Source organism: Sarcophilus harrisii, chromosome 6, assembly GCF_902635505.1.
Source record: "Sarcophilus harrisii chromosome 6, mSarHar1.11, whole genome shotgun sequence".
In the NCBI taxonomy this organism is placed as follows: Eukaryota; Metazoa; Chordata; class Mammalia; order Dasyuromorphia; family Dasyuridae; genus Sarcophilus; species Sarcophilus harrisii.
The window spans coordinates 159937307-159956127 of record NC_045431.1 but is presented as its reverse complement, the minus strand read 5'-3'; the positions used below and the strand labels follow the sequence as shown (position 1 = coordinate 159956127).

The following is an 18821-nucleotide window of genomic DNA, read 5'->3' as shown; positions in this document are numbered from 1 at the left end:
ACTGATTAACAATTAATGAAAAAATGTATCTTACCATGAGGAGCTAGATCTATTCTAATAAACTTTGATTATGCTATTTACTTCTAAATTCAAAGAATTTATCCCCACCCAAACCCATGTAGAGAAGTTTGAGTGGAGTCCCACCAGGATTGAGGAAAAAGTTAATTCAACCTTCAAAGACTAAACTTTTGAAATAGGTACTTTAGAAAAAGAGAGGAACTCTGAATCTCCCCAAATCACTGGTTATCAACAAGCATTTCTCTCTACTATATACAAACAAGATAAAGACAAGTCGGAGATCATCCACAGAGGAAAGGCACTGAAATTAAGAGGGACTGATAAAGTAAGCTTTGAGCCAGGACTTGAAAGAAATCAAGAGACGGAGATGAGAAGGCAGAGCATTCCAGAAATAGGGGATCAGCCAGTGAATTGTGATTATTATGCACATGATCTACATACAGCCTCTTACTGAACTTACAGAAGAGCCTGGTTAATGGAAGCAAGACCTTGCACCTCACTCTGATCCTGTACTTCATGCATTAGAAAGCATGGTAGGCATGAGCAGGTTGCCTTCAGCTTTCTCCAGAGAGAATAATGGGGTTAGGCAGGGAAATGAGTCATGTACTTTCCCAAGGCAATTAATTCTTTGCATTTTTCTCCCTTTCCATCTTTTTCTTTCTTTGCAGGAAGCATTGTAGCCATTACTGTGACAGTGATTGCAGTGGTGTTGCTGGTGTTTGGAGTAGCCGCCTATCTGAAAATCAGGTAACATTTGCTTTATTTTCCCTCATGAATTAAATTGTATTTCCTAACTCTGAACTGTTGACTGGTAATAAGCAATCAAAAATAATTTATTAAGTACCTAGCATGTGCCAAGCACAATTGAATACAAAGAAAGTTTAAAAAAAAAAAGTTCCTATCCTAAAAGGGTTTATATTCCAAGATCTGGATGGCTACATGCAAACAAAATATAGCCAGAATAAATCAGAGATCCTCTTAAGGGGAAGGCACTAATATTTGCTAAATTTCTTCAGAGTCTCTTAATTTCCCAGATTTCTCAGTCTCTTTATACTCTCTATTTCCTCTCAACAATTTAGTATTCAGGATATGTTTCATTCAAGAGCAACTAGGTGGCTGAGTGATTAGAGTACAGGGCCTGTAGTCAGGAAGACTCACCTTCTTGAATTCAAATCTGGCCTTAGACACTCCCTAGCTCTGTGACCCGGGGCAAGTCACTTAATCCTGATTGCCTCAGTTTCTTCATCTGTAAAATGAACTGAAAGTGGCAAATCACTCTAGTATCTTTGACAAGTCAGAAACAACTGAAAAACAACATATGTTTCACTCAGTGATGTTCATATCAGAAAATTCATTCTCATAATACATCTGTATCATCCTTATCCTCCTTTTTTCTTGCCTGACTCAGAAAATGTGCAACATATATCGGATCTTGGATTAGAAAATCTAGGTTCAAATCACATCTTTTCCAGTTAAGACCCATGTGACCTTGGGCAAGATTCAAGGTCACTTAGGTCTTAGGTAGCAGACTTTTTGTTTTCTCATGGGTAAAATAAGAAGTTTGAACTAGGCAGGAGTGTGCTGGTAAATTTATAACAACCAACTCTCAAAAAAAAAAATGGTGTTCTTGATAAACTTTTAAGTTTAATCTATGGGGCAGCTAGATTGAGTAGTGGATAGAGAACCAGCCCTGGAGGCATTCTACAAGGACTCTTAATTTTTTTGTGTTGGGCACCCCACTGGAAGCTAGATGAAATCTTTGAATCTTTTCAGAATAATATTTTTAAGTAGATAAAATAAAATTAATAGGATTGCAAAAGAAACTAATTGTTATGAAATATAGAAACCAAAATATTTTTTTAAAGTTCATAGAAAACATAAATCTGGTCCAGAAGGAAAAAAAAATATCTCTTTCAAAGTATCTATAGGCCTAATCACAGTGGCACATAGCTGTAATTTCTGTTGTGAAAGAAACTGAAACTGGTGGATAGATTGAGTTCAGCAGTTCTGGAGATGCATTTGGACTCAAACTAATGAGGCAGGGGTGAGGGGGCGTGTTGCACCATGTAAATGCAGAATGCTTATGGAGGTGGGAGTGTATACCATACTTCTAGCCTGGGCAAAATAGGGGAGATCTAAAAGCAAAAATAAATATTAAAATATCATCTTCAACATCTTTCTCCTCCTCCAATGTTAATAAAACCTGCTTTTCCCCAACTATTTACCATTCAGGTAAATAATAATAAATAATAAAATAAATATTCATGTCCATGTCATATTCAGTTGTGTCATTTTTATACTTATTAATATTGTAATAGTATTGTTGCTGATATTTTTCATTAAAAATGTATTTCAGTATCTAAATGGATCAAATCACATTCTAGCAAATATCCCATGAGCCAAAGTATTATTTATAATAGCTTCTCTAAGAAACTATCTTTCAAGTTTCAAACATCTGACTTAGAAAAAAACTTTTAATATATAGTCCATTTGTTAGTTGGGAATTTCCTCAACCTAAATAGCATAATGGATGGAACACTAGACATAGGGTCCATATTATTCCCCAGACACTTTTGACATTGGACAAGTCACTGAAACTAAATGAGCTTTAGCTTCCAATTCTGCAAAAATAACTTTCCTCAAAGATCCCTTTCAATTATGAATCTGTGAGCATTACAGATTTCCTAAAGAAATTTCCCATGCCTGGAAGGTTTACAGCAAGAATGATACCTCAAAGAGAGAGAGAAAGAGAGAGAGAGAGAGAGAAACACAGAGATAGAGACAGAAAGAGAGAGAGACAGAGAGAAACACAAAGATAGAGACAGAGCGAGAGTGGGAGCCAGCCCCATTCCACCAAGGATGTAAATCAGGACTTCTTAAATTGGTATCTATGATTTTTTTTCTCCATATTTATATAAATGTGTTTTCATATAATTGGTTTCCTATGTTATCTTACATATTTTGTTTAATCCACTTGAAGATATTATTCTGAAAATGGGTCTATAGTCTTTCACCAGAATGCTAAAAGCATAAAAACACACAAAAAATGTTAAGAATTCCTGATGTAGAATCTCTGGTATTGGTCTAACCCAGAGGAGACATTCTACCAACTACTATAGCCAAGAGAAAGAGAAAGACAATCCATCTTGAATCAGTACCTAGGGTTATAGGACTGATATGCTATAAGAAACCAGAACAACAATTGCTTCTGTGTTGATCCCCCAACAAGAAGACTATAAAATAAAATCTACAAGTTTCATTAACAGGCCATTTAAAATTATTGTAGCTCTTATTGATGTCTGATTAAATTTTTATAAAATTTCCAGGAGAATATAATAGTTTGGGTTTTTTTGAGCCAAATTTATCCCAGATGGGAAAGGTCAATGAAATATCAAATTGAAATGGGTCTTGGTTGCCTCCCTTGAACAATCCCTCCCCCTCAAATGCTGACAGTTCTCATGGAGATGGAAATGGAGTATCATTATTGATCTCTGACACTGACAACTTAAATGAACAGATCTCTCATACAGAAATCCCCTAAGGAAAAACCCTTTCTGCTGCTCTGTTAGAATTTGGGCAAAAGAAGCAATGGATTAATGGCCCTCACAGATCTTAAGCTCACAATAAAAATCCCATCAAGCATTGTTATAACAGTCTCTTGGATTTCCCCTATTCCTCCCCTCCCCATCACCAAACAACAATTAGTTACTCATCTATATAGGCTCTTATCCAATGCTTGGAAAATTATTAGTAATTCAAAGGCATTTTTCCCTGAAGTTAGATCTTGCCCTAACTAGAAATCCAACCCCCTTTTACATTTTCTCCAAATGTACAAAAAAACTACATCATAGTAGATATTTTATTTTCGGAGGCTTCTTAGTTTATGGCAACTGATGTCCTATACCAAAAATCAATGAAGGTGACTTTTTTAATAACCAAATGAAAATATCACTGGCCAAGGCTGGGAGGGGGAACTGTTAAATTCTACTAATGCTTGCTAGCTCTCTCTCTTGGTCAAATCTCTTACATACCCTGAGCCTCAGTTTTTTTCATCTGCAAAAATGGATTGTAATTACATTCACATCATTATACCATAAGAGTTATAAGGATCAAATGAAATGTGCATAAAGCATTCCACAAATGCTAATATTCTTTAAACCTATATATGTGATTTCACTGATGTGAGGAACTCACAGTGTAGAAATTCTTTATTTTAATACAGAGTAGCATTTAGTCCATAAACTAGAGATTTAGAAAAGTGCTTAGGTTAAGTGATCATGCAGGGGTATTATAGCTAGTATGTATCAGAAGCAGAGATTGTGTATCAAAGGACCAATTCTCTATCCACTACACCATATTACTTCTCCAGCAAGACTGAATAACAAGTAAACACTGGACTTGTAGTCAAAGGATCTGGTTTCAAATTTTGATTCTCTAATTTTCTATTTGTGAGAGAGAGAAAAGGAGGGAGGGAGGGAGACACAGAGAGAAAGAGAGATAGAGAAGATATAGAGAGAAAGAGAGAGAGAAAGGAAGAAAGGAAGGGAGACATGGAGACAGAGAAAAAGAGAGAGAAACAGAGAGAAAAAGGGAGGAAGACACAGACAGAGAGAGAGAGAGACAAGCAGACAGAGACAGAAAGAGAGAAAGGAAGAAAGGGAAGGAGACATGGAGACAGAGAAAGGGAGGGAGACAGAGAAAGAAACAGAGACAGAGAGAGAAAGGGAGGGAGATATGGAGACAGAGAAAAAGAGAGAGAGAAAGGGAGGGAGACAGAAACAGAAAGGGGAAGAAGGAGGGAAGAGAGAGAGAGAGAGAGAGACTCCTTCAAATAACTTAACCTCCAACTTCTTCAATTCACTCATTTCTCATGACCTCTTCTGCTATACTTCAGCCATGCACAAAGATAATCATACCTTGACTACCATCCACAAGCACTCCACTTCCGTGTTCATGAACTCTGAATTACTCTATCTAATCATAATCTATGATTATTCCACTTTTCCTTCTGCCTGCAGTGTCTAACATGGTCTTCATTTTCACCTTTATTTCCAATCCTTCCGCCCCTCTGCTCTTTCCCAGAAAATCAACCTTGCACTGACTATACTTTCCTTGGTGTCCCAATTCATTTTTGGATGCTCCTCTTATTCTGTTGTTTTTCATGTCCTGCCAATCTCCAGCTGTGGATTACTACCACTATATATTGTCTTCATGCCTATTCTTGGGCAACTGAATAGAGCTGGAGAAAATAACAAAATGTACCAATTTATGTTACATGATCTTAACAGTACCTTCCCTGTGGCAAGGCAATCCTTTTATACCTCCCCTGATTGATTCATTATCTTTATTCACTGTAATGACTTTACTAAATCTTTTCATCCTTCTCAAACCTCACGTTGTTCCCCATTCCCGTACCTCATCAGCTGACAGATTTGCTTCATATTTCACTGAAAAAAGTTGAGACCATTCTCTAAGAGCTCCCTGTTCTCTCTTCCTCCTCATCTTATGTCACTTAAATGCCACTCCTGTCCTAAGTGAGGACTCCTTACCAAGGCTAAGTCCTCTACCTGCTCAAGCCATCTTATCTCATCCCCTCTCCTCCAATAAATTTCCTTTTCTATTATCCATCCTCTCTCTAATCTTGAATGTCTCCCTATCTACACACTGCTTTCTAACCTACAAACATACCTTTATCTCCTTCATCTTCAAAAATAAAAACCCTTCACTTGATCAATCCATCACTGTTATCTTTTGCCCCATATCTTTCTTCCCTTTCATAACTAAATTCTTTGAGAAAACCATCTATAATTGGGGTTGCCCCTCTTTTTCTCAACTTTCTGCACTCTGGCTTTTGTCTTCATCATTCCACTGAAACAGGTCTCTCTAAAGCTCCAGGTGGTTACTTAATTGGCTAATCTAATGAATTTTCTCAATTCTTAAACTTTTTCATCTCCCTATAACCTTGAACATTGTCAATAACCATTTTCCCTTAATAGGAAGAAGGTGCCTCCTTCTTTCTAGGTTTTCATGATTCTGTTCTTTCTTGTTTCTCCTACTTATCTGACCTCTCCTCTTCAGGTTCCCTTGCATGATCTTCACCCAGGTTATGTGCACTAAGCTTAGGGGTCCCACAGGATGCTCTCCTGGTCCTTTTTCTGTTGCTCCTGGGCAGTATTTCATTTGGTGGTCTTATTAGCTTATATGGACTCAGTTATCACTTTGAAAATGATTCTCGATCCCAACATTTATCATGACTTCCAGTCTTGCATTCTACTCAATGGACATATAAATTAGGTGTCCCATGGACATCCTAAACTCACTATGTCCCAGTGAACTGGGTGAATAAGTGATAACTCATTAGCTTTTCCCCAAAACTCTTTCTTCTTCCTATGACTATTGAAGGTACCACCATCTTCCCAGTCCTCCAGGCAGGCAATGTAGTTATAATCTTTGAGTCCTCATTCTCCAACCTATTACTGTCCATTTCACCTTTGCAGAATCTGTGGAATATGGCCCCATTTCCCTTCTGACACTGCCACTCCCTTGGTACAGATTCATAGCATGTCTCTTGGAGTATTACAGCAGCCTGCAGATTGGCCATTCTCAGGGTTATGATAGAGCCATTTTGAACCAGCAAACAAAAACTGATTGTTAAACTTCCACTGTGAACATTTTAGCAGATGTTACAGATCAGGATTTGATTTATTATTATGCTGATTGTCTAGACTTCAAATAATAGAAAAATGTTAATAATGCAAATTAACCTTAAAGGCAAAATCATTAAAAAGTTTGAATGAGAGCTGGTTGTTAAACATTTATCAGTACACTCTTGGTTTTCTTGCTTCAAGTCTCTCCCTACTCCAATTCAATTGCCACTCAATTATCAAACTGATCTTCCTAGCACAAGTCTAACCATATTACCCCTTCCTTTTCTTTTCAATAAAATCCAGTAGAAGTTTATCAGCTCCAGAATCAAATATAAAATCCTCTGTTTGGCATTCAAAATCCTTCATAACCTAGTCTTCCTTTTGAATATTCTTGCATTTTATTCCCCAATACATGCTCTAATAACACTGCCTCCTTGCTTGCACATGATACTACATCTCTTAACTCCAGCTCTTTCACTGGCTCTCCTGCATCCCTCAAATTCTCTCCTTTCTTTCCATCTTCTAGTTCTCCTGACTTACTTCAGGTCCTCATCTCCCTTTCTTGCTTCCCCTTGATATTAATGCTTCTCTCTGTCATTACTAGCTTCCATTTATCCTATATCTTGCTTATGAGCTATTCGCATACATATACTTGTTTTATATGCTGTATCCCCCATTAATTTGTGAGTTCCTTGAGAATAGCCACCATTTTCACTCTTTTTGTATCCCTCTTGACAAGTATAAGTGATTCCATTCCATCTCATCTTCTCTAGCCCAGGACCTGGCACCTAATAGTACAAGCTTGATAAATGGTTGTTGACTTGTCTTGGATTAACATTTCTTCCCAAATAGCAACTTCCTCTTGAGATACTTGCAAAATTATTAGACATTTCTTGTTATCCATTCATATTCCCATCTCCTACATCTTGCCCTCCATTTTTATCAGCGTTTATTTCTAAATTAAGAAACAAATTCAAACTGAAATCTGAGCTGCATTGGTTGAAGCTCACAGAAAATAACAGGCTCGATCTTCACCTACTGCTAGATCCCATAGAGCATCTCAGTGTTTGAGAAAAGCAGCACAGAGGGGAGCAAGAATTACAGTGTGAGAAGAGAAAGAAGAGGGAGAGGAGGAGGAGAAGGAAGAAGGGGGGAGGAGGAAGAAAAAAATGGAATAATAAGAGTTAATATTCCTGACAGACCGATGCTTGGGCAGTTTGCTCTGTTTGATTCGGGTTGTACAAGTTTCACAATTTGGGGAGTTTCCATTGCCTTGCTCCTTACTGCCAAAGAAGCAACCTCCACCTTGGATGGTCATTAACAGTCATTATCATTGTTTTTCTACATAAAGATCTGTTTTCAATTTAAGAAGAAACTTTTATCCCTCCTTGTAGAGAGCACCTTAATTGACACTGATTGAAGACAAAGGTCATGGATACTCTTCTTTAAGTTAGTTACACTAACTTACACAAATGTACATAAAAGTACATTTGCTACCATCAGTGATGTAAATAGGTATAATCATAACCCAAATAGATACATTTACCCAATTTCTTTCTTTTAAATTTTTTTCTTTCCTCTTGTTATAAATTTGAAAGTCATGAATATGAACATTCCCTTGTATAAAATAAACAGGGAGAGAAAGGACATCTAATATCTATTATATATAGTTTGGTTCATTTAACGTAAAGGCTGTTACAATGTGCAGTAGATTATGTGCTGGACTTGGAATCAAGAAAGCTTGCGTTCAAACCCCGCCTCAGATACTTATTAGTGGTGTCACCCTGAGAAAGTCACTTACATGAACTGGTGCAAACTAAAGTGAGTAAAACCAGGAGAACACAGGAAGAGCAATATTATATGATGAAGAACTGTGAATGACTTAGCTATTCTCAGTAATACAGTGATACAAGATATTTCCAAAGGACTAATGGAGTGTACTACCTGCCTCCAGAGAAAGAACTGATATTGTCTGAATACAGATTGAAGCATGCTATTTTTCTCTTTTCTTTCTTTCTCTTTTTCTCTCTTTTCTTTTTTTCCTTTCTCTCTTTCTTTCTTTGTTCAAGTCTTCTTGTACAAAATGACTAACATGGAAATGTTTTACATAATTGCATATATATCACCTGTATTGGATTGCTTATCATGTCAAGAAAGAGGAATAGGAGGGAGAGAAGGAAAGAATTTATAATTCGACATTTTCTAAAAATGTTTAAATTGTTTAACATGTAATTAGGGAAAATAAAATATTATTTTACATAATAGCAGTTATCATTTATGTAACAATTAAGTTTAGCAAAACACTTTATATAATATATACATGTGTATATGTATGATCTCATTTGATTCTCATATCAATCCTTGGAGGTAGATGATATTATTATTCACATTTAATAGATGAGGAAACTAGGGAAGTCAGTGGTTAAGTATCTTGTCCAGAGCCAAGCAGCTAGGGAATGTCTTAGGCAGACTTTGGACTCAAGTATTTTTGATTCCAAGTCCAGCACTGTTATCAACTGAACCATCTATCTATTCCATACTTCAAAGGAGATCAGAAGACATCAGATCAAAGACATTGTTACTACATTAATTTTCTCACATTTTTATAATACAAGAAAAGCCTTATTGCTAATGCTTCCACATTTTTGTGATTAATTCTATCTAATGACTTAAAAAAATTATTGGATCTCATTTTCTATTAGAATATATCAATTTTGCTCCCAATCAGAGAACAGCCAGTGAAGGAAATGGAGGTTAGAAGTGGGGAAGGCATGAGGGGAAGGAAGGTGAAAAGAATTGGCTAAGAAGCTTATTATACTTTCTAACTTTCAGATTCATAGAGAAGTAGCATGAGAGGCATTTATAAATGGAAAAGAAAAAAGATGTTAAGTAGCAAGGGCAATGAATAAGAGATGGGCAATCTCATCAGCCACAGAACCTTTAAAGTGTTAAAAGGCCCAGAAGAAAGAGGTAATGGGTAGACTCTATACCCAGAATAACAGAGGGTGTATTTCTTGAGGGCAATATAGGGAGAGTGATGTTACCAAGATCTTGATAATACTTTTACCACAAAGGAACAGCTAGATAGCATAATAGATATCACACCAGCCCTGAAGTCAAGAGGATCTGGATTCAAATGTGACCTCAGACATTTATCAGTTACTAGCTGTGTGACCCTGGGCAAGCCATTTAACCCCAATAGCCTTGCAATAATAATAATAATAATAATAATAATTTCACCACAGCAGAGAATAGATACAGATAAGATAAGAATTTGGGGTTGCTCCAACTCCACTCCAAGTAACCAACTCTCTCATTTCCCTTTTCTTCCAGGCATTCTTCCTATGGAAGGCTGCTGGATGATCATGACTACGGATCCTGGGGCAATTATAACAACCCACTTTATGATGATTCCTAACAGAGGAACACGGAATGAGACAAGACATATATGTTCTTTAATTTAAAAGTGCTTATCCAGTAGCATTAATGCTAATTACCTGATATGCATTCAATGACAATCCTGTGGCCTGTTTTGTTGGTTTTATTGTTTGTTTGTTTTTTAATTTTTATTTTTCTTCTCTTCTGGTTTCTGCTTCCCTTCTCTTTAGGGGGGAAAAAAGAGCTATCATTTTTAGGTGAATCCAAACTAAATCTCAATTGAATGAGACAACATGGAAGATCAGACCACCCTGGCTGCTCTGGAGAAAGGATATACTTTTAGGGGAGCAAGGATGGCATTTATGTGGGAAATCATATTAAATCTCCATAAAAGAAAGCCAGAGAAAATGATCACTAGAGGGGTTTTCATCTGCAGAAGCTCATGTTTCTCCAATTCCTTTTTAATCTCTGTTTATCTTGTCCTGGATCCCAGCTGCAACTCTGCAGAAATGGTTGCAGGCTCTTTCTTCTCCTAATTAAGGAATGATCAAAATAGAGAGCGCATGAAAGGAGGGAGCCTGCCGAGGGGCAGAATTAACAAGTGAGTTTCAGATCCCGACATGTTCTTTCATTCTCTGCTTCACAAGGTGTCTCGGATTAAAGATGCCAAAGGCATCCAGCTTCCTTGGAAACCATGTGCTTGCAAGCCTTTTGATGGACCCAACGAGGGTCCTTTAAGGTAAACTTAAAAAGTCTGAGATGGAGGGGGAGGCAAGGAAGAGCCCCAGCCCCTCTGGAGTTGAGAGAGTATTTGGGTATCAGGGCATATGTTGGGGCAGGATGCTGAAAAGGCTATCAGAGAGACCTCTGGGTATGCTGTGGGCTACAATTTATCTGAAGGAATCCACAGCATCCTCTCCACAAGCTCCTGAGGTTGCTGGCCATGGCCTTATTCCCTTTCAGTAATCCAAGGTCAGCCACAGATGAATTCTGAAGGCATTTCTTCAATTTCTCACCTACATATTCCTGTAGATAGGGAATTTACAGTGTGATCAATTCATTTCTTGTCCCCTAGTTCCTGCACTCACTAACTCTACTCTTATTCACTGTATAGACAAGTCAGGGCATGTATTTATTTCCTGCATAAAGAAACTTGATTAAATACCAGCACCTTTTTAGGGAAAAGGAACCATTATAGGACAATGCTTACTTGGATAAAATGAGGCCCACACAAATAAACAGTGTTGTTTTAACAGCAATTATTTCCCCTCTGTAGCTTTAATCACCATATTGACTTTTGCAAGGTCCATATCCTGGTGAAATTCAAATATACTTTGTACTTGTTTTCAAACATGTCATCACCCTCTCTTCTGTGCTAAGTGCATTCTAAATTATAGAGAGACTGTGAAATCTGGTCAGGTATTATTCCAGTCAATCCACAAGCATTTATTAAAGCACTTACCTCCTGCCAGACATTGTACTAAACTCTGGATATATGAAGAAAGGCAAAATTAATCATAAAAATAATAAATCCCTGCTCTCAAGGAGCTTACAATCTAACCCTTGCTGTTGATAGATAACATGTTTGGCGTACAAGAACTCTATGGTTTTCCTGTATCTCTCTGGTCTTCTGCAAATGATGTATTATACCCCTAAGCAATAACAAGGGTTAATTACCCAGTACACATCCTTTCTTCCATCACTGTCCAGAAGTAGAATTGTTTCCCAAGCTTTCAGGTGCCAAAATTGACGCTTTACCACCGTAATCCTTCACTACAAGAATTTAATAGGGATAAAGATTACAGAAGCTATTTATTAAAGAATAGAGATTATTTTTTAAAAAGACAGAGGAAACAAAGAACCTCTCTTTAGCTAGCTATCCTTCATCTATCTAGTAATTTTAAAAAACCACAAATCTTTTTTTCCTATTTTATCTTCTCATATTTTCAGGAATAGGAGTAGTTTTCACATTACTTGTTAGTCATGGAGCTTCTTGCATGTTCCTATTAGGATCTTTAAAGAAAAAGGAAGAAAGGGCTAATCCCTAATCTCACTTCTTCCGCTCATTCTTCCCCCATTCAACACCACCAATTGGTCTAAATTTAACATGTATGTTCCTCTAAAGCAGGGCCTGTTTCATGTTTCTTTTTATGTTCCCAACATCCAACACTGTGCCTGCCATTGACAGGTAGCTGATATATTCATTGACTCCCAAGAGTTTGGGCCCTTTGAAGAGCAAGGAAGGAATACCAGAACCCCACTCTGAGAAACAAAAGAGGTGTAAATTAACTTTAGGATGCCCTTGCAGCATTTAAGCTAAGAGGTGTCAATTCCTCTAGATGTTGGAGTCTGGCCCTGAAGTTTTAAATAGTCCTGAGAGAGTTCGGACTCTGCCTCATGAATCAATAACAAACATTTATTAAGCTCTTACTATATGCTAAGCCCCGAGGACACCTATAAAAAGTGAAAAATATCTGGCCTGCAGGAATTTTCATGCTAATGAAACAGTATATACACAGATAAATCCAGAGATGGAAAGTAGTTTTAAATTATATAGCAGTAGCAGTTAATAGAACAAGTTAAAAAAAACTCCTTTAGGAAGAAGCACTTAAGTCACATCTTAAAAGAAAACTAGGGATTCTGAGAGTTGGAAGTTAGGAAGGAGCAAATTCCAGTACAGGTACAAAGGCTGAAAAAAGGATAGGAGGTGGAATGTATGTGGCCAATATAACTGAATCACAGAGTCCATGGAGGGGAGCAACAGTCAGAGAACTGGAAAGATAGGAAGGGGCCATATTGGGAAGACGTTTAAGTGTCCAAAAGAAAACCACATCTGATGCTAGACAGGCAAGAGCCATTTTGAAATGGCCTTACAACTTTAAGAATATCCTTTTGGCAGCTTTTATGGATGATGGATTGAAGCTGGAAGAGACCTGAAGGTGGGAAACTAATTACAAAGCTCTAGTCCAGATGAGAGATAATAAGGATAGATAATTAGTTTGGAGGCTACATGAGTGAGGAAAAGGGAATATATGTGACAGATGGAGAGAAAGAAATGACTAGATTTGGCAATTCATTATATATGAGGGAAGAGTCAAAGATGATACTAAGATTGAGGACCCAGATGACTGGAAGAATAATGTTGTCCTTCACAACAATAGAGAAATTCCTAAGATGGGTAGGTTCAGAGGGAAGATAATAAATTCTGTTTTAAACATGTGGAGCTTGAGGTGTACATTTGAGTTCATAGGAGTAACAATTCATGTCAATAGGATTCAAGAAGCAACTTTTTTCACTGGAATATCCAATTGTCTTTCATATTGGTTTATTAGTCTACAGTCATTTATTAAGCACCTATTAAGTGCTAGACAATGGGGATAAAAGGAAAGGGAAAAGTCAGTCCTTATTTTCAAGAAGCTCACAGACTAATTGGTGAGAAAACATGTAACTGATATATACATATATCCCATATGTATGTGTATATATAAACATATATACATATATGTACTGTGTATATACCTATATGTCCACGTGTGTATATGTTATAAATTGGTGACAATCAGCAGAGGGAAGGCACCAACACTGAAGGGAATTGGGAAAGACTTCTTGCAAGAGGTGGTATTTTAGCTGGTATCTGAAGGAATCCAGCTCAGAATGAAGCAATGGTTGCTCAAACTGAACCATCCTGATCCCAAGGGAAGATATTACATCATTGGACCTGGGAGCCAGAGATATAGATCACACACTGAATGACCGCCTCTCCAAAAAGCCCTAATAATAATTTTCCCTTTTGTGATTATGTGAAAGAATCGATTTGATCATAAATAATTCTATCACTGTTAGTGTGTTTTAAGCCATCTTGACAAAGAAATGAAACCAGTCCATCTGTAATATGCTGATAAATTATATAACTGGCTTAGAAAGACAGACTTAAGTTCTCTTCATACTAAGGAAAACATTATCAGTATAACTGTTTATTAAGTAGGCAGACAGGCTGGTCTGCCTGGATCATCAAGACATAGGAGAAAGGGGTATGATTTTTGGCCCATTCTATGTAACCCTGCTTAAGGTGCCCACTCCCTGTGTATTTTTGCTTATTCATCTATAAAATGGAGTTGATGTTCATCTCTAGTCCCCCCTCCACTACCTGCCTCACAGGTAAATTATGAGAATGAATGAGACCATGTATGCATTGTGTTTTCAGCCTCTGGAGAAAATCACTGTAAATATTAAGAATTATGTAGGCATATAAGTATTTAAGTTTCTCATTTGCTGATACATGAATCTCTTGTTCCTACTTCCAAATGCAAAAGCATATTTGTATCCTAGCATTATCTGAGTGTCATGATGGCTATGTTCTCCCCTTGATTGCTGGACATTACCAGCCTAGAACTTTGAATTCCAGTCTCTGACTTCAAATAGAAAGGGGGGTTCATGGAGCATGATCAGCATGAGTTGTCAGGTCACCTCAGGGGCCAGAGATAGCAGGATGGTATATTAAGGAGCCCTAAGCCCCAAGGACAGCCGAGCTGTAGAACATCCTGTCTGCTTCCTGATCCCTGGAGGGATTTCTTTGGATTCCATGTCACCTGTTGGTCCTTCATCATTCTTGCACAGATGCATGACTTAATCCTTTTCCTCTCAGAAGAGAGGACAGATCATAGCTGCACCAGATGCGAATTTGTACAATAATTCACCTTCTTTGCCTTTAACCTTCTTTGTCAAATGAATGTATCACTCACACCTTGCTTTTAAAAGTAGTGGTTGTAAGGGATGATGGAGAAAACCAAATGAAGAGAAAAGAAACTGGTTTACTTTTCTTGGGGATGGGAAAAACTGTTCTTAAAAGCTAAGAACACAAGTGGGCAAGTTGTTTGGATATTTGATGTCATTGTAACCACATCTGTCCTAAGACATCCCAGTACCAATTATTATCATACCCATTAAAGTTGTTTTAAATGCGTGTCTGATTAGTGTGATTTCTCTTTCTTTATTTTATATTTCTCATCAGACTTAGAATCTTGGGTGAAGATCATCCTAGCTCATTAGGCCCACAGTATAGTTTGAACTGGGCATTTTGCTGTTTGAACTTGGATTTGGAGTCAGAAGTCCCAAGTTCTATTTAGCAATGCCCGATTACTTCCAGTGTTACCTGAGGGCTAGTCATTTTGTCTCTCAAAGCCCCATTTCAAAAACGGGGAAGTTGCTCTAATCTACATAATTTCTAAGATCCTTCCAGCTTGAAGACTATTAGTCTCTGATCCACACACTAATTAGGTTGCTGTTCAAATGGAATTTTAGATACAGAAGTAAAGCTTAGGAGAGTCAGAGGTCCTGTATATGTAGCCTTGCACTTCTTGCAGATGAAGTTTGGTGAAAAGTCTGGAGGAATTAAATTTGAAGTTGATCCCTAAGAGTCCTTCTTGATCAATCTCAATGTGTCCATGAAGATGGGATCGGTGAGTAAGAAGGAATCAGGAGACCAAGCAAAAAGGTTTTTTGTTTTTTTAAAAAATTCAGCTAGCTGGGTAGATACTACAGGAATAAAATCAATGTATTCTTTTTATACACCGCTTTTAAACATCATTCTGCAGCATTAGCAAGAAAAGCTTAAACCAATCACAGTAAAGGTCAATTTTGAGATCAGCTGGATATCAGGAAGGGGTGGACACAGCTTTTCTCTGTGAACGTTTCCAGATTACCTGTCCCTAGATGGGAGCATTTTCAACTTATGGAATGTAGAATAACAAGTGTTATCTCCACAGCTGCTGTGTACAATTCTGTATTTTTCCATAACTACAAACCATAAAATATTTTTAAAGGAACAGTTTCATTACTTTGTGATACTATGCTATATATTCAAAGGTGTGGAGATTCAAATGAGATAATGGGTGGAAAGAATTTAGCAAATCCTAAAGTATTATATAAATTCCATAAATTAAACTGCTGTTTTTATTTCTATTATTACTATCATCATCATCATTATCCTCTAGTCACCAGGGCTCTAATCTGGCAGTGGGTGACTTCATTCACTAAGTTTCTGCTGTGGCTCAAGCAATATTTATTGTTCTTTAGTAGTTTGAATAAATGCCTGTCTGCACCCCATTTGGGTGCCCTTAATTGTTTTCCTTATCTGTCAAATGAACTGGAGAAGGAAATGTACTCCAGGACAATTCCTTCTCCAGTTCATTTGATAGATAAGGAAAACAATTAAGTGTTTTATCCAGGGTCACACAACTAGTAAGTGTCTGAGATTTGAACTCGGGTCTTTTTAATTCCAGACAAGCAACATTCACAGAGCAACATGGGGGTGATGCCTTTATGAAGTGATGGAAATAAGACAATCCCCTGATGTCAAAGTTTCAGTGCTTCCAATTCCATTGAATCCTCTTGGTCATTTTAAAGGGATAACTGCTTCTGATATATCTCGACAGCAACCGGCTTAGCTTTTTAGAGTTCTACAAGCGTATGGACAATATTTAGCCAGCCAACAATCACCTTCCCTTCCAGTTTCTACGGGGCAATTTTTTCCTACTTTGGAAAGGGCTAATGAAGTGTCAACTCATCTTTACACATCTAACACATTAACACCTTGTCTTTCACTTAGCTCCTTATATTCTGGTATTGCAGAGGGATATTCTGGAGGGGAAAAAATCAACACATACAAGCACATAAACTACAAAGAAATATGAAAATTAAAACAGCTCTGATGTTTTACTTCATATCCAGGAAATTCTCAGAACTTGGAAATTATCAATAAGGGGTTACAGGAACACAAACACACTAAAACATTACTGTAGAGCTATGAATCAATATAATCATTTTGGAAAGTAAGTGGGAATTATGCTGTAATGGGAGCAATATTCTATCCTAATAAATTATGTGAGTTTCTCCTTAAAAGGTTCCTGAGACTATCCCAGAGGCTTGGTTGGCTCAGAGGACCAAAGGTTCAAGTTGTTGACCCCAGTCTTGGGAGCCTAGGTAAAAAAGTTGATATAATGAAGTCCCAGGAGTTCTCTCTGATGCTTGGCTAAAGAAAAACAATTGATAACTCAGTCAAGATATTATCACTTAACTGAAACAACTCCAGATTTCCTCAAGGCATATCTTTGTTAAATAATCCTCCTGCCATGGTTTTTTGTTAACTATATTGTTAACTATTGCAATCCCTTTTTGTTAACTATAAAATTGTTTATACAAATGCTTCATTTCATTCCGATATTGAACCTAAGCTACCAAGGGACTGGCCCAGAATATATATACTTCTAAAAAGTATATGAAATGTCCACATTTGTGTACCCCTCTTTTAGCATGTATCTCAAAGAAGGCAAAGACAAAATAGAAGATCCCATATATACCACAATATCCATAGGAACAAGGAACTGGAAAAGATGTGGGTACTACTGATTAAAGAAGACTTAGTATGATGAAGTAAAAAATTACCACTCGACTTTAATGGAATGTTATTGCTCTGTACATAACCACAATATAAACAATTCATAGAAGCATGGGAAAATTTAAAATAACTGATGCGTAGTAAAGTAAATATATCCAATAACTACAGAAGAAAAATGTAATTAGAAATAGCAATGAAAAGGAACTGAACAATGTACAACTCTGATGATCAAAGTTGGTCTGAGAGAAGAGTAAAAAGTACTCTCTTTTATTGCATAGATGGGTTAGGAGAGAAGAGGAATTCTGTGGCGATGGAAGGTTGCATTTGCTTGTAGAGTCAATGTGTTAGTTAGTTTTATAATGCTGCTTTTTCCCCTCTTTCTTTTTTAATCTTTGTTAAAAAGATGGTTCTTTGTATATGGGATGAGGCAGGGACATATTTTGAAATGATAATTATATATAAACCAAAAATATCAATAAATAGGATAAAATTAATTATGTGCACATATGCATATACATATGTACATATCTTACATTACATACATGTTCCATATGTGGACGTCTGTGTTTTATAGTTGGTGTGTATGGGGTGTTCCAGCAGGATTAGCACCTCTGCATGAAGGCTTGCTGAGCCCTTTTCAGGGCCACTCATTCACCTTTATAGTCCACATTCATCCAACTCTCACCTGTGGCTCTAATAAACAACATAAAGGTAAACATAGGGACATGTAGATGTTTGGTTGGTTGTTGCTTGCTGTCCTTCGTTTGCAAAGAAGACCAAAATGATAACATTTTGTTGGAGTTAAGTTACAATGTGTCCAACCGTGTCTGAGCAGACTGACACAAGCTTGAAATGTTCTGCCACAGGTCAGGCACAAAAGATCCCCATGAACATTTGGGATGGATTCTCTAAATTTGTGCAACATGAAACTGGGTAGATAGATTGACAAATAGATAGATAGACAGATAGGTAGGTAGGTAGAAAGACAGATAGATATACAGAAAGATGGAAAAACAGACAGGTAGATAGAAAGACAGATAGACAGACAGGTAGATAGATAGACAGACAGACAGACAGATAGATAGATAGATAGATAGATAGATAGATAGATAGATACAGATAGAAAGACAGAGAGATAGACAGATAGATGGACAGAAAGACAGAGATAGATAGAAAGATGGAAGAACAGACAGACAGGTAGATAGAAAGACAGACAAGTAGACAGAAAGACAAACAGACGGACAGAAAGGCAGACAGGTAGAGGGACAGATAGACAGACAGATAGATGGACAGACAGACAGATAGATAGATGGAAAGACAAACAGAGAGACAGATAGATGGACAAAGACAGACAGATAGGTAAATAGAAAGACAGACAGGTA

The 18821-nt window shown here is 37.2% G+C and overlaps 1 protein-coding gene across 1 annotated transcript in view; it reads left to right on the top strand.

The window, feature by feature from the left end:
* The window catches only part of PARM1 (prostate androgen-regulated mucin-like protein 1), a 118795-nt gene extending 103787 nt beyond the window's left edge, over positions 1–15008 (top strand). Inside the window, exons 3-4 of the mRNA XM_031943130.1 lie at positions 687–765; positions 9999–15008. Coding sequence (XP_031798990.1) covers positions 687–765; positions 9999–10083 — 164 coding nt within the window. The 3' untranslated portion in view covers positions 10084–15008. The remainder of the gene's footprint in view (positions 1–686; positions 766–9998) is intronic.
* The last annotated feature ends 3813 nt before the right edge of the window (positions 15009–18821 follow it).